The sequence below is a fragment of the Plecotus auritus genome, assembly GCF_963455305.1.
Source record: "Plecotus auritus genome assembly, chromosome: 2".
Classification (NCBI taxonomy): domain Eukaryota; kingdom Metazoa; phylum Chordata; class Mammalia; order Chiroptera; family Vespertilionidae; genus Plecotus; species Plecotus auritus.
The window spans coordinates 33054457-33070415 of record NC_137771.1 but is presented as its reverse complement, the minus strand read 5'-3'; the positions used below and the strand labels follow the sequence as shown (position 1 = coordinate 33070415).

General features: G+C 51.7%; 1 protein-coding gene across 1 annotated transcript; it reads right to left on the bottom strand.

Moving 5' to 3' along the window:
• Positions 1-7373: 7373 nt before the first annotated feature.
• LDLRAD1 (low density lipoprotein receptor class A domain containing 1) lies at positions 7374-14395 on the bottom strand (the record flags this gene model as incomplete). The annotated part of the gene is made up of 6 exons (XM_080657114.1): positions 7374-7522; positions 7777-7905; positions 9710-9862; positions 11797-11931; positions 13928-13979; positions 14375-14395. The coding sequence occupies 6 exons, from the start codon at positions 14393-14395 to the stop codon at positions 7374-7376; spliced, it is 639 nt and encodes a 212-aa protein (XP_080513240.1).
• Positions 14396-15959: the final 1564 nt, after the last annotated feature.

Here is a 15959-nt window from a genome sequence, read left to right as displayed (position 1 = left end):
CAGTTAACCTGAGGTGGACACTCTTGGTGCACCCCTTTGTGGACTGTGTGTACAGCCTTGTTGTAGTTAAGTCTTGATTGTTGTTGGTATCACTGGGAGGAATTGACCTCCAGGCCAGTTGGCTGTGAGGATCAGCTGTGTCTATGCTGGGAGAAGTTCGGTGCTGGAGACAACCTTATAAGATTAGACTTGCCAAATTGCAAAAGCCTCTGTGCTCAGCTTGGATGGGGTGGAGTCTCAGGGCGGAGCAGACAGTCTTGGCTTCCCTTCAGCGCTGCCCTTGCGCTTGCGCCTCCAGACCTCTGCCTTCCCGGCTCCTGAGCCTCTGCCTGAGAGTCCAGATTTTCCCCCGTAAGAGCGTGGGTCCCCAGGGGCTCGCCTGGAACTGGGGTTCAGTGCAATCAGAACTGGGGTTCAGTGCAGTCAGGAGCTTCCGACTCCCTTCTGCTAGGGAAAGCCTGTGGCAACCTCCGCAGTCTTTGTGCACACTGGCGCGCACGCCTTCAGACCCCTACCCGCCGGGGCTCCCCCGGGTCTCCTAGTCTCCGGGTGCCTTTCTCTCTACCTTACAGTCCAGACTCCCCCTGTATGAGCCTGGGTCCACGGGGTTTCACCCAGAACTGGGGTTCAGTGCAGTCAGAACTTGGGTTCAGTGCAGTCGGGAGCTTCCTTCCCCCTCCCGCCAGAGAAAGTCAGCCAGGCTCTCAGCCGCCCTTCCTCTCTGCATGCACAAAAACCCTTTGCCGTACCTCCAATTCTCTGTGAGCTTTTCTCTTTCCTTCTAGTTGTAGAATTTCCACTCAGCCAGCTTTCCTGTGGTTCTGGATAGTGTCCGTTCTGTCTTTTAATTGTAGTTTTGAAATTGTTGTGCGAGGCAGCAGTTTAGGTGCTTACCTATGCCGCCATCTTGGTTTCTTCCAGGCAATGAATTTTTAAATGCAAAAAATACAAAAGCATGATTCATAAAAGAAAAAATTTCATAAATTAGACTTCATCAAAATAAAAAATTTCTGAAAGACACAGTTAAAAGAATGAAAAGACAAGCCACAGACTGGGAGAAATATTTGCTAATTGTGTATCTGATAAAGGATGTGCATTCATAATATAAAAAGAACTCTCAAAACCTAATAATAAAAGACAAACAATCTAATAAAATCGGTAAAATATCTGAACGAACCTTTTACCAAGAAAAGATAAATGGATGGTGAAAGAGCACAAAAAAAGATGCTCAGCATCATTAGTCATTAGGAAAATGCAAAGTAAAATCACAATAAGATGCTAGCACACACCTATTACAATAGCTAAAATTAAAAAGGCTGACCAGACCAAGGACTGCTGGCAAGCGTAGAGAGCAACTGGAACTCTCATAGTCTAATGGAAGGAATGTAAAATGATGCAATCACTTTGGAAAATAGGCGGTTTCATAAAAAGTTAAACCACATCCAGCCATTCCACTCCCCCAAGATAAATAAAAGCATACATCCATATATAGAGACTTGTATATAAATGTTTAGAGCAGCTTTATTTGTAATGGCCAAAACTGGGAATAACCCCAAATCCATTAATGGATGGATAAGTGAAGAATACATTTCTTCAGCCTGGAATACACAAATACTATCTACATAACAAAATGCTACTCAAAAAAAAAAAATGACTACTGGGAATGCAACATGATAAATCTCTTAATAGTTATCCTGAGTGCAAGAAGCCAGACAGACAAAAAGAGTATATACTGCATAATTCCATTTATATAACATACTATAAAAGTGCAAACTAATCTATACCGACAGAAAATAAATTGGTGGTTGCCTGTGTATGGTAGTGGGGATGGGGAGAGGTGAGACAAAGGATTATAAAGAGTATAAGGACATTTGAGAACGATGGATATATTCATTATCTTAATTGTAATAGTTTCATGGGTATATACATATGTTAAAACTTAGGAAAATGTACATTTTCAATACATGTAGCTTACTGTACATCAATTATACTTCAATAAAGCTGATTTAAAAACTCATTGAACTGTATATTTAAGATCTGTGCATTTCATCTTTGCGTGCAAATTATATCTCAATTAGACCATTTTTTAAAGGACTCAGAGAAATCATTTCTCCCTTGACTCAGGTGGCCTCAGAATCCCAGCAGCAGCCACCAGGCAGCGTTACTTTGGGCTGGTCCCTTCCCTCTCTGGGAAGCTCTCAGTGCCTCTCCAGCTTTGATGTGTGTAGTTCAATGAATCTAAGGATGAACAGAAAGTCCCAGGCAAACAGCGATGGCAGAGGGTTAAGTCAGACCAGATTTCCAATCCAAACCCTGGGGTGAAGGCTGAGCCACTTTAAATTCCATCCATCTATCCCAGCGTGTTTGCACAGCGAAGAGCCTGTTGTACTTAAAGTACTGATCTTGGAGCTGGGGCCGGGGATGCTGGGAGATGGCAAATATTGATGCTGGCTGGCTGGGTTCTCCCTGCAGGCTGTGGTATTAAATCCCCTGCTCTGCTGATGAGAACCAGGGGAGGCCTCTGGCTGGCTGCGCTGGGCGCTGTGTCTTTCTGGACCTGGCTTATGGAGTGTTGTTCGCAAGGTTGCTGGGGCATCTGCTTCTTTCTGAAAGGAAGAACCAATAAATAGGAAAAGAACAAATGCTGTTCTCCTAGTGCCAGCCGCCTCCGGTCTCCAGGCCGCCACCCCCTGGCCTGGGTTTCAGCTTTCTGTTCTAGGGAATCCTGGCCTAGAAAGGGTGAGGCATTAAGGAGGGATGTGGTGGGCTCTGGATTTGGGTCTATCAAGGTTTGATCCTGGTTAAGTCCTTTAAAAGCTGTGTGATTTTGCCCTGGCTATTGTTGCTAAGTGGTTAGAGCACTGACCCAAGCACCAAAGGGTCGGGGTTTCGATTCCCATTCAGGAGCACCTACCTGGGTTGCAGGTTTGACCTGCGCATGCAGGAGGCAACTAATGGATGTGTCTCTATATCCTCAGGTGAGGATTAACGAAGAATAAGTAAATAAAAGCTATGTGATCTTAAGCAAGCAACTTCATGCCTCTGTGAAGTGCTCATAGCCAAACCAGGTTCCTGGAAATGAGATACAAGAGACAAGACAACCAAAAGTTTGCCATGGTGCTTGGCATGTGCTCGACTCGCTCAACATTGGCTGTTAATATTCATTAATCCCCTAACACAGCACTTGACACGCCCCTTTCTTTTGCCTGAAGCTCTGCTGTTTCCAAGTGGCGTTCACAGGCCAGCTCTCACCTTTTCCTCTCCATGAGCCGGCAGTTAGTCTGGCCTGATGTCCTTGTTCCTAATGTACAGAGGAGGGAGCCTTCTTTGCAGCCCCTCCTCAGAAGGAGGAATCCAGTGTGTTCTTCCTGCTGAACTCCTCTGCCAGCTCCCTGCAGCCTTGAGCCAAGTTCACTCCCTGCAGCCCAGAATCAGAGGCTCCTCCTCAAGCTCCAGCCATGGGGGACGGCTTCACACCTCAGCCGGGACTGCCCCGTCCCTGCTTCCCACCTGGCTCCATCACGGCCCTGCTCAGGCATCGCCGCCACTGGAAGCTGCCAGACCTCGAGACAACATAAAACAATGAACCACCACAGCTAAGTGCCCGAACACCTGGCTCTGAGCCCCACAGGTCATAGGCCCTGCAACCAGCTGCCTGGCCTGTCTAAGCTTTGCATTAAAACAATACCTCCCACCTGGCCGGTGAGCGTCAACCTATAAACCAGGAGTCATAGTTCAATTCACAGTCAGGGCACAATTCTGGGTTTCGGGCTCAATCCCCATTAGGGGGCATGCAGGAGGCGGCCAGTTGATTATTCTGTCTCATCATTGATGTTTCTATCTCTCTCTACCTCTCCCTTGCTCTCTGAAATCAATAAAAATATATTAAAAAAAACCCACACCAGTACCTCTTGCAGAGTGCTATAGGGAGGATGAGAGGTACAGCTCTTAGCACAGTGCCTGGTTCACAGTAAGCGCTCGGCAAGTGCTAATGTGCACCCCTAGAAACCTAGCTTTTGTGTTTGTGACAGCTTGGATCTTGAGAGTACTATGCTAAGCAAAATAAATGAGACAGAAAAGGACAAGAACCATATGATTTCACTTGTGGGATATAAAACAGAAAGCAATAAACAAACACAATAAACACACAAACTTGTAGACACAGATACAGTATGGTGGTTACCAGAGGGGAAGCGGGTGGGGGGAGAAGAAGGTAAAGGGGGTCAAATAGATGGTGATGAAATAAACTAGACTGTGGGTGCTAAGCACACAATGCAATATTTAGATCTTGTATGATAGAATTGTACACCTGAAACTTACATAATGTTATTAACCAATGTCACCTGATAGGTTTAATTAAATTTTAAAAAAGAAAAGAAACTTGGCTTTTAGTCCTCACCCTGCTACTGACACGCCGAGTGGACTTGGACAAGTTGGTTTCAGCCTTGGTTTCTCTGTCCTGTGAAATGAAACTCCCCCAGTGTGCCGCGCCAGCAGGGCCAAGGGTGAACCTGAGTGGGGGCGGTGAAGGATTGAGAAAAGACAGACAAGAGAAGAAAGCTGGGTCTCGGTGGGACGCTGCTTCTCTGATGGAGAGACAGCGCCACGGACTACAAGCCGTGTCTTTATTTTATAGCCAGATTCTAGGAGGCAAAGTAAGGGAGTGGTCAAGATGTTTACAACATTCTCGTGGGTTTCAATCCTACTCAATTACATGCATCTGAACTCTATCAAGCCCGCATCACTCAGGCACGTGGGGCCACGTGTTCGGACCATAGGTTCAAGCTTACAACTATAGCTGTTGGCTATAATTGTGCTGGGAGGGCTCTGCCCTCCCAGCTGGGACTTGCACGTGGCCATGAGAGGACTGTGCCCTCTCATTAGTCCGAGGCTTGAACCTGTCCAAACACGGTAGCCGCTCTCCACACCCCAGGGACTGTGAAGGGGTTTGGTTGGGAGGGGTGGGTAAAATGAAGTGCAACCGTGGTGCTGATGCTTCTGGGAAGAGCCACAGGCCACTGAAGAGGCCTACGACTAGATGACCACCAAGGTCCACCTGTCTTTTTCCATGGGGCCCAGCTGATGCACCACCAGCCCCTGCCAGGACCTGGATGCTCTCCTGCTGCGTGAACCACCAAGGCTGACTGATATGAGCAACACAGGCTCGTGGTCCCATGGTCTGTCCCCAGTGACCTTGTTTTCAACAACTGATGCTCAGGGTGTCAGCGACGTGTTGGCATTTGAATGCCGAGCAAGCTTCTTGTTCCTCAGGGACCAGCCCAAGCCTCTCTTCCCCTGGAGACTGGTGCCCTGTTGGAGAAGGCATGGCCCAGGGAGGGAGGCCAGGTGCTCCTTCTCAGGCCTCTGGACTCCCCCTCTTTCTCTTCACCCCCTGACTCCGTAGGTCCCTAAGGGGCATGTGCTCCATGCTCCACCAGTAAGTAGCCCTCGACATCCCCTCTTCTCTGCCTACGTGGCCCCAGTCCTGGTGTCTCTTTCTTGAACTGTTATAATTAAAGGTCATTGTAACGCTGGTAGCTGTAGCTGCCGTTGTTTATCATGCCTTATCACCATTGTCCTTAGGATGAAGTGTGACCTGCTGTGCCCTCCAGAATCATGTCCCTGCTCACCTCCTCGTCTCCTACTGCCCCACCAAACCCACTGATGTTTTGGCCGCCCTGACCTGCTGGCATTCCCTGGCTGAGCCACACCCTGGCGCACACCCACGCCTTCGTTCACATGGCCCGTCAGCTGGGAATGCCCTTCGCTTGCACCTGTACCACTGGAAGTTCTCCTTCCCTCCAGAACCAGCCCAAATGGCCCTCCTCTGGGAAAGAAGCTCCTCTGGATCGGTGGTCAGAACCCAGGATGCCCCGAGTGTATCCACAGCTCCTCACTTGTGCTGCGGTTGGAGAGAAACTCAGCCAAAGGTGCCAGGGCCCAGGGCTGACCATCCCTCAGACAGGATCCCTGAGGTGCCCTGCTCCAGGAGCTGGTCCTCAGTGCTTCAGGGTCAGGAACATGACGGTGTCCTGCCCCCCAGAGGCTGCCCAGCATTTCCTGCACCTCCATCCTCCCATGGTGTGAGGTGCCTCCTCCATGAGACCCTGTGCTCCTCATGTGCTGGGATCCAGGTGTCCTCACTTCTGGGTGCCTGGCACTCAGCTTGGCCAAGAGCAGGTGCATAGGGACTCTTCGGTGAGTGATGAATGAAGCAGAGCTCACCTGTCTCTCAGATGCCCATTTTCACTTCAAAACTCACATGAGACTGACACATAAAACTGGTTTTATTAATTTCCATGGGGATATGTCTGTCTCCCTCAGCAGGAACCCTCTTGTTGACCAGATTACAAGTCTCTCTTTCAGAATAAGGGTGGGACACTTTCTGACCCTCAAGCTAATTTTAAAAATACCCCACAGGGACTCTGCACATCCCCATCCCCTTGGCCCACAAGAAAAGAGATAATTATATTGATAGCAGGAAAGGCTTCAGGGTTGGGACACCATAGACTATGTTAGAGTCCCACTGACTTTACTGTATGATCCTAGGCAAGTAATTTCTCCCACTGGGCCTCAGTTTCCTCATCTGTTTAATGGGAGCATGCATCCTTATCTGTCTGGTTGTGGTGAAGGTGAAAAGCTCTGCGGAGAAAGAGCTCCTTCACTCAGGCTCTGGGATCAAAATACAAGCCTTACCACAAGAACCCGGGGCTGTTTGTCTGGGCACTGGTCCCGGGGTGGAGAGCGGGGAGTGGTAGGGTGAAGAATGGAATGGACAGAGGGCTTCTCTTTCTCCATTCCTTCTACTCTACAGCTTAGAGCCTCCTGGATGGCTTCCCACTGGCAGGATGACAAAGCCCCATCTCAGGTGCAATTTCATGTGATCAGCCAGCAGGCCTGCGAGGATTGCTGCAATGAGGGAGATGCTAGGGTTATAGCCAAGCCCAGCAGTACCTGCCTCAGGTACCACAGAGCCAGGAAATGGCATACACCCCACATAAGGGCGAAATTCCTCTGCGTGGTGTTCGAGCCCCAGACCTGTCTTTTCTCTAAGGGGCGGTAAGGTCAGGCTCTGCAAGTCTGTCTCGGAACAGAGCAGATTTCCCGTGTGGCCCCACAGGCAGCCTAAAACCATGGAAGCAGATTCCCCTCGTTTTTGTTAGGAGCTGCCTAACATGATAGTGAGCTCCCTGTCCCTGGAGGCATTCTAGGAGAGGGTGAACATCTTGAAAGCAGGACAGGCAAGTCTTATTCAGAGACAATAGTGTGTCGATCCCACTAGGTGATCTTGATGGCTCCTTCCTGCCTTCATGTTCTTCGATGAAGGATTACCAGTGCCATTCAACCAGCGTCCTGCTCTGGCCTGGTGCCACTCAGGGTCCAAGACAGGAGAACTCGTCAGACCAGTCAGAGCAGTGCTGCACACGGTCCCGGCAGAGGCTCCTCGGGATACAGTCACAGTACTTGAAGACAGTGGAGGGGCAGCGCCACCACCCAGGGCCGCAGGGGGGGCATGCAGTCACTGGAGGGACAAGAGCCGACAAAAGAGCAGCTGTAGTGTCCTGGAATGCCGAGGGCACTCCTACCTTTGACACCTGTCATAGCTCCCCAGAGCCCCATCCAATCTGACATGGGTTGGCGGTATTCCTTATTTCCCATCTTTCTAGAATGCAAGGAGGAGGTGCAGGGGGAACCTCAGAGATTCCCTGGTCAACCTCTGCTCTCTGGTCACTGCCTGGCCACCTGCCCCAGCCCAGCCTATGCCCAGACCCCCACCTGGGCTCAGTTCATCCGAGCAGTCCCCACAGTTGTTGGTTCCGTCACACTTTTGGTCTGAGTAGATCCAGGAAGCTGGGTTTCCACAGTGGGCCACAAGGAAGCCGGGGAGACTCTGGGGCACATCTCCTGCAGAAGACAGATGAGGCAAGAGGAAGTCCACACCTGGCCACAGCTGGCTCAGATTAAGATGTGGTTTGGCGGGGTGCGGGCGGGTGGGCTATCTGGAGGTAGATTGTCCAAGCCACCTTGGCAGTTGCCAAACTCAGGGTTACCATGCATCTATCCCAGGAAAGGCATGAGGAAAAGGTTTTCCTGGAGAGGAAGGAGGTCGAGTCAAAAGGAGAGAAATGTTCATTCCCTTTATAGCCAACAAGATGCCCAGAGAGTTGCCTCTCCCTTCCTCATTGCCTGCTCAGCTTATATGCATCCCCACCCTATACCATTGCCCGCCCTTTCCTTGCTCTAGAAAGGTCCTCCTTGACACCCATCCAAAACCATTCTCCTTCAAGTCCATTCCTTTACCTCCAGGAAGCCTTCTCCAGCCAGAACATAACAAAAGTAAACGTTATGTGAAGTCGTGCACTTGGGTTCCAGAACTCAGAGGATGTGAGTTCACATACCTTGTGAGAGAGACTCAGAGCACCTTTCTTGAAAGTGGATTCTGTGTTAGGCAGCAGTGTGGCACAGCTACCAGAAATTAACACAAACTCAGGCCACATCCCTAGAGGTATAACCCAGACTTGGGAGGGGAAAAGCCTTTGTTCCTTGGACTAACCAGAGCCAGTCAGAAGTGTCATGAGCACTGTGGAGCTGTCCAAGGAGAGGGAGGTGGGCAGTTGGTATGTGTTCTGGGGAGTGCTGGTAGAGTGGGGAAGACCACTTGCAAGGGGGTGACTAGGAGTTCAAGTGTGGCTCAGGGAAGGGGACACTTATATGGGGGTGGGGAATGCACTCGCCGACTTCATGCAGTGCCACCATCATGGATATAGATTAAGATGTGGTTCGTGGGGGACAGGGGTTGATGAGAGGTCAGAGTTGGAACCAATCAAGGATGCCGGTAGGAGACATTCCCACGAAAACACATGCAATGATGGGAGCAGTTGCCTCAAGTTGCAGGGAGCTCCCCATCCCAGGAGTATGCAAGCAGAGGCTGGGTGGCCTCTGCTGGGTTTGTTATAGAGGGGATTTGGGCACGGGCTAGGACATAACCAGATGACTTTTAAGATCTCTTCTAGGTTTATGATGTAATGACCCTCCCCTCGTTAGCGCCCCTACTCCATCCACATCAACTTACCAAGTTCTCTCCCTCCTACATGGAAAGTGCCCTGCCTCCTCTCTCCTGAGAATTCACTGTCAGGTCTTTAAGGTCTGGGCCAAGATCTTCCCATTCATTCATTCTCTCATTCTATCAATCACTCAGCAAATCATTCCGAATACCCCTCTATGTCCTGCCCTGCATCAGGCACTGGGACCCCAAAGTCAAGCAGACCAGGCCATACAGTCTGATTGTCATGGAAAAAATGCCAATGGAAAGTGTCAACCAAGGTGACCAGGGCTGGGACCAGGGACGCACAGGGGCTGTGGGAGCCCAAAGCAGGGACCTTAACCTAGTTTGAGAGTCAGAGAAGGCTTCCTGGTGGAGGTAACACTTGAACTCTGCCATGAAGTTTGAATGCAGGTTCTCTGGGCATGGAGACACACAGGGTGAAGGCATTCCCTAAGGTGGGCACGTACTTATGTGTGTGGGTGGGGGCAGGTGTTCCTGGCTGAGGGCCATAGAAGCGAAGGCCTGAGGACACAAAGGCGCCTGGTAATTTCAGGGACAATTGAGCCTCATTTTGGCTACAGGGAGAGTTGGAATTGGGGGGCAACCCCCAAAGGGCCCTGGAAGGCCCATCCAGGGCAGGGGCAGGACTGAGAAGGTACTCACGGCACAAGGCCTCATCCTCGTCCTCGCCGTGGGGACAGGTGCGGACGCCATCACAGACCCCGCTGGCCGAGATGCAGCTCCTCCGGTCATGGCACAGGAAGCCGGTCCTGTTCGTCAGCGTCACACAGGCCTGGGCCCCTGAGTGGGCAGGGGGAGGCCCCGGAGGGTCAAGGGTGTACTCACAAGGGCATCACCAGGTTCCCACACCTGAGACCCACCTGAGCTGGACTGAGGGGCTGGGGCATGCGGCCCAAGTCCCAGCTCTACCACTTGCCAGCTGAGTGATCTTGGGCAAATGACTCAACCTCTCTGAGCCTCTTGTTCCTTTTCTGCAAAATGGGGATCATGGTACACACCCATAGGACTGTTGGGGAGACTTACACACCCCAGAACTTAGAATGTGCCGATTAAGTCATGGTTCCCTCCTCTACTGGAAGCTTATCGACAGTCTCATCGGAGGCTCCTGAGGCCTGGGCTCAGTCGATGAAACAGTTTTAATGGTGGAGCTCCTGGCACCAGGCTCGGTTCTCAGAAACAATATATTGGGCCTGGCCTGGTGACCATTAATTATGCCATCATTCCTTACACCCGGACATAACTTTATGGTCTGCAAAGCACTTTCACATTTTTATTCTATTACTTCCCTGAACCCCTTTGAAGTATCCTCATTAACCCCATTTTATAGATGAGAAAGGGAAGGCTCAGAGAGGTGTGACAGGCCAGCGACACAGCTAATAACCAGGCCTGCTGACTCAGCTCTTTCCCGAGGCTGGGGCTGCCTCGCCAGCGTCCAGGAATGGTGGCCAGCCATCTGAACATGTCTGTCCTTCGGAGAGTCTTTCCTCCCATCCCACCAAGGGGCGCACCCACCCCCAAGCTGCTCCAAAGGATTAAAGGAGAGAGACTGTCAGATGAGCTGGGAGGCCACCCTGGCTCCGCAGGCCATGCGTGTGTATACACATGTGTGCGGGCGGGAGATGAGAGCGGTTTGTGCTTGCATGTTTGGGGCACGTGTGAACCATGTCTTAGCTCCCAGAACTTCCTCAGCTTGTGTGAGAGGGACTGACTCTCAGGAATTCTCATATTGTCACACACACATACACGCTTCAAACGTGTGCACACACAAGCACAGAGATATACACAAGCACACGGGCACGAACATGCATATATAGACACATAACACAGAGACGCACGTGTATATACAGGCACATGAATGCAGCTCCTCTTGTGTGCATATCTGCCCTAAATGCTCATGTTTCTGCACAGGCATGTAGAGAACTGGGTTTACCCCCTCCCCTACCTTGTTCCCTTACAGCCCCCAGCCTGGCTACAGAGCCCTCTGTCAGAGAGGTAGAGGTAGATGTGGCGACACCCTACCCCCAGCTCAATCCCCTTCCCATGGCTCTCTCCCTCGCCAGTGCAGCCTCTGAGGCCCTAAGGCGTGGGCCTGCCAATGCTCCAGCCCTGTGTGTCCCCTGGCCTTCTTGCAGTCTCTCTTTCTCCTCATGGTTCCTCCAGTCCCAGGGACTCCGCACATGGTGCTCCCTGGGCCCTGGGTGCTTTTCCTGCCACCCCTTCATGCCTCAGCTGCCTTTCCCTTTTCAAGGTGCCCACTCCGCCTCCTAGACTGGTCAGAGGCCCTATTCCAGACTCCATTAACCCTGCCTTAAAGTGCTTATTTGATTAATGCTTATGTCGCTCTCCAAATTGTTAGCTCCGTGAGGGCAGGGGCCATGTGGGGCCTCACCACTGAAGCTGGGGCCACATTCCTATCCTGTGTGATGGAGACACCACCCAGGACAGCCAGGACAGGGGAAGAGGAAGTCAGGGGGCCGTGGGGGCCGAAACAAGGCTTCTGACCCAGCCTGGGAGTCAGGGCAGGCTTCCTGGAGGAAGTGGGTCATCAGAGCTGGGTCCTCTCAATAGCACATATTACAGATGTGTAAACGGAGACTCAGAGACAAAACACACCCTAAGGATTTGTCCAAAAGTTACTTCACGGAGAAGCCAGTCAGGGTCCCGGTGCCCCCATTTCTCTGTGCCCCCCACCCCCTCCCAGCAGGTCTGACCCACCCACTCTTGACCACCCTGACCTGGTGTATGTGGTGGGGATCCAAGGATGACGACCAAGACAATGAGGGCCGCAACAGCTGCCAGCAGGAGCAGCACGAAGGCTGAAAGGCAGGCCCCTCGGCGGGAGCAGCAGAGGGCGACGCAGCCTGCTGTGTGGAGCAGGAAACCAGTGATGGAGCAGCCAGCGCTGGAGCCTAGAGGCCCCCCTCCTCTGGCTCTTCCTGTAACTGGCCTGTCTCCACCTCAGTTCCCTGGAGGAGGGGGTTCCTAAGCCTGCTATGATGCTCTCATTTCTGCCTGTGGGCCCACCTCCACCAAGCGCCAGTCCCTGGCCCCAGTCCTGTAGTTAGCGGGTGGAGGTTGGGATGAGGGTCCCAGGTCTCTGCTCTGCTGCCCTCACACACCTGTCCTTCCACAAGGATGTCTCCTCAGGAGGCAAGGAAAGAGGGACACCTGCTCTTTGAGCCCCTATCACGGGGCAGAAACTATAGCAGGCCCTTCAGAGCCATTATTTTTATTTTTCAAAACAATATTTTATAGATGAGGAAACCGAGGCTCAGAGAGGACAGGGTTCGGGTCACCTTATGCGGAGCTGAGATGTGAGTTCACACTTATTAGCCATCGCAACCAGAGCCCGTTCCATGATGCCAGTGATTGTCCTTTCTGCAGCTGCCAAGATGCTGGTGGGAATCCCGGCTCCCCCACTTCCCAGCCGGGACCCACGGAGACGTCACTTCACTTCGCTGTGCCTGTTCCTTCATGTGGAAAATGGGGGTCATAATACCTTCCATAGGGTTGTTGAGAGGATTAGCTAGGGAATATATTAAAACAGTGCTGGGCACTTAGCAAGTGCTATAAAAGTTTTAGCTCTGTTAGTATTTATTAAGGACCTATCATGTGCCAAGCTGTATCCTAAGCACTATGGAAATAACAGTAATAGGAGACATCCTGTTCCTTTAACTTACTTGGCTCCTTTAATTTTTGCTTCCTTGTGATATAACGAAAGAAAGCTTTACCGGGACCCTACTAGGTGTCCTGCTCTGTAGAAGACACAAAAGCAGTCATAGCTCCGGTTGTTGCCCTCTGAAAGTTTGTAGTTGCGCTTAGAAGGCAAAGCATGTAGGTCAAAAGAGGAGCGTGGGTGCAACTGCTGTCCTCTGGGCCCAGTTGTTTCAGAGAAAGAAGCAGAACATGTCTGATGCATCTTTCTCCCCAGGGCCCAGTCCAGAGGCAGGCACATAGTAGGTGCTTTGTGAATACTTTGACACAAGGAAAGGGCCCCACTTGACGTCAGTTCAGGGCATTTCCACTCAATCCACTCATATTTGTGGAGCTGCCTATTCTGCTCGCCTACTAGTCAAATCTGTCCCTGTGCAGCTCACTGAGCCAGGCAGTGAGTGTGGTTAAGGAAGTGTGAGCACGGTGCCAGGTGCTCAAAGGAGGGTGGGGTTTCCACGAGCAGGTGAGGGGAGCGTGCAAAGAGAGGAGATTCCAGAGAGCATAGGAGGAGTATGGTGTGTGGTGTGTGGGGGACAGCAAGTGGCCTGGTGTGGCTGGACCCTGGAATGGGTATGTATTGGGAAAGAAGACAATAGTAGGATCGACAGCATAAATCTAAAACCAATAACCCTTATGAGCCCTAGTCGGTGGCTTCCTTGTTGTCAGCAAACACGGGGTAAACTCAGGTAACCAGGGAGACAAGACGGTGTGAAGCTGGGCAAGAGGAGTGTCCTGGTCAGCCAAGCAGACACTCCTCAAACGTTTGTGCAGCACAGGCCATGGGCAGGCGGGGTCACAGGAGACTCCGGCAGAACGGAGGCCCACGCCCAGATGAAGATGCTGCACTCCAAAGCTGGGAGGCCCTTAGGGCCAACCCGCCTCGGGACAGATGGGGAAAAGAAGCCATCTGTTCCACAGCCATGCCCACCGTGAGCCAGGACTGGAAATGAACACAGATGGGTGGCACCACCCAGGACAGACACACATTAAGCAGGTGGCTGTCAGAATGGCTGACCAGGAAGTTGGGAGTGAAGGACATCGACATAGGGGGCAGAGGTCTGAGGGACAGTGGGAGCCTTAGGGTGCTCTTTGTGCCTCTGTAGCAACGGCTCAGCCTCAGGGAACCCCAGGCCCTCCATGCATTACCTTCTCCCGGGAGGACTTTGGTTCCAGCAGCAGCATTGCCATTGATGTCCCCCTGCTTGAGAGAACAGAGTGAGGAGCGGGTGTAGGTGAGTGAAGTCCAGCCTCATGGAGCCACACCAAGGAGTTTTTCAGAGAAGCCACTGAGAGCCTGAGGTGGAACCTCAAATAAAACTCATCATGCCTGCTTCACATTCCCACAGCTTGGCCTGTACCGTGCCCTCTGCCTAGGACTTTGCCCCCACTGTCCACTTGGTAAACACTCATCCCTCAAACCAGCTCAGGTGGCTCCTCCTGGGGGAGGCTTTCCCTGACGCCCCCTCCCATCATGTGGATGGGTCCCTCCCCCACACGTCCCCTCCAGAGCAGGGGGGAGCTGAGCTAACTCAACATCTGTCCTTCCCTAGGTTGGCTTCCCCAGGTCAGGAGCCAGCTCAGGGCCGATCTTACCTGGGGGAAGATCTTGTTCATGCCTCCAGCTCCTAGCTCCCAGCTCTAGTCTCTGGGCACTGGAGTTGATGTGTAGAATTCAGCTCAGGTTCCCTGCCTTGTCACCAGGGGCAGCCTGAAGGAGGAAGGACAGAAGGCCCTACCTGGCCACACCCTCCCTGTGGGCAGTCCCTTTCCAGGCTGCCTCCCAGGCCCAGGAAAGGGCAGGAGGGCCCTGCTTCTGCCCCGCCTTTCCCCACCCTGCATCTGACGGCAAGGTCAGGAGAACAGGTCCTCTGAGGGCCCTGCCACTGGCTCTCTTGGGCAAATCACTCCCCTTCTCTGAGCCTCAGTTCCCTTGTCCAGAAAATAGAATAATTAGACTAGATGTAGGGGGTGTCTTCATTTGGGGATCCCCATAATCAGTTCCCAAGGGTAAGGGAACTGGGTATTTATTTGCCAGCTCTTGCCAGTCATGGGTTGAGAACTGCCCAGGGTGTTAGTTCCTGGCACCCCTGGCCTGCTTAGGCAAAGGGATGCCAGTGCTGGCAGTTGCGAGCCAGGCTATAGTCTGAAATGAAAAGGGCTGGGGATGGACAGGGCATAGCCTCTGCTAAAGATGTTAACTAGATTTCATCTTGCATGCAACGGCAGCTGAGTGTAGAAGAGGGCTCTGGAACTTGGGGTTCAGATGGATTCTGAGGTCAGGATTCAGGGCTTATGATTGACTAGCGATGTCTTGCCGCGGGTGTAAGGGTGAACATGGTATTGGGCATGATGACCATTTGCCATTTCTGGACCAACTCATGCCCTTCAATCTCTGGCCTTCCTGATTCTGTGATTCTTGTGTTTCTTTATGAGAAGATCCTTTAGGAATGTGAAAATGTCCCTTCCTCTGGAATCCTGGGCCAGGCCAGGTGCAGCCACACCCGACTGCGCTGGAAGCATTGCATCGCCCCTTGGGCTAGGGCCCTCATGAGAACCCCTGTGTGAAGGGCAGCAGGGGGTCCTGGCAAGATGGAGGAGAAGCCTTGCTGCTTCAACCCCCAACTTCCTGGAGTGACAGCCAGGTTTCACTAAGGAGAAGAAAGGACTTGGGCTGCACTGTACAACCTCCTCCCCACCCTGCTGGGCTCCCTTGGCCTCGGCTGGGCCCTGTATGACTCACGTCCGGATAAACCTTTAGCAGGAGCAAAAAGGAAGTTCCAAAAACTCAAGAAAAATACAAAAAATTATGTAACAAATGATCATGTATCCACCATTCAGAGTTAATAAATGTTAAAATTTAGTCACTTTTACTTCAGACATTTTTTCCCATTAAGCATAGCCAAATTGAAGGACTCTTTTCTTCCCCCAATTGTAGTTCCTTTCCCAAGCACTTCCTGGTGACCACACCAGTTTGCACTCCCACAAGCAGTGTGTGTTTCTACCTCCCCAACCTTGAAATTGTCAGACTTCCTGACACCTGCCAGTCTAAGAGGTGTGAAGTGGCATCTCAGTGTGGCTAGTTTGCCTTTCTCTAGTAATTCCTACTGCTGCTACCAATCCATAACGTTTATTGAGCACTTACTTTGCCACATGCTGTACTGCATGCTTTACATTGAGT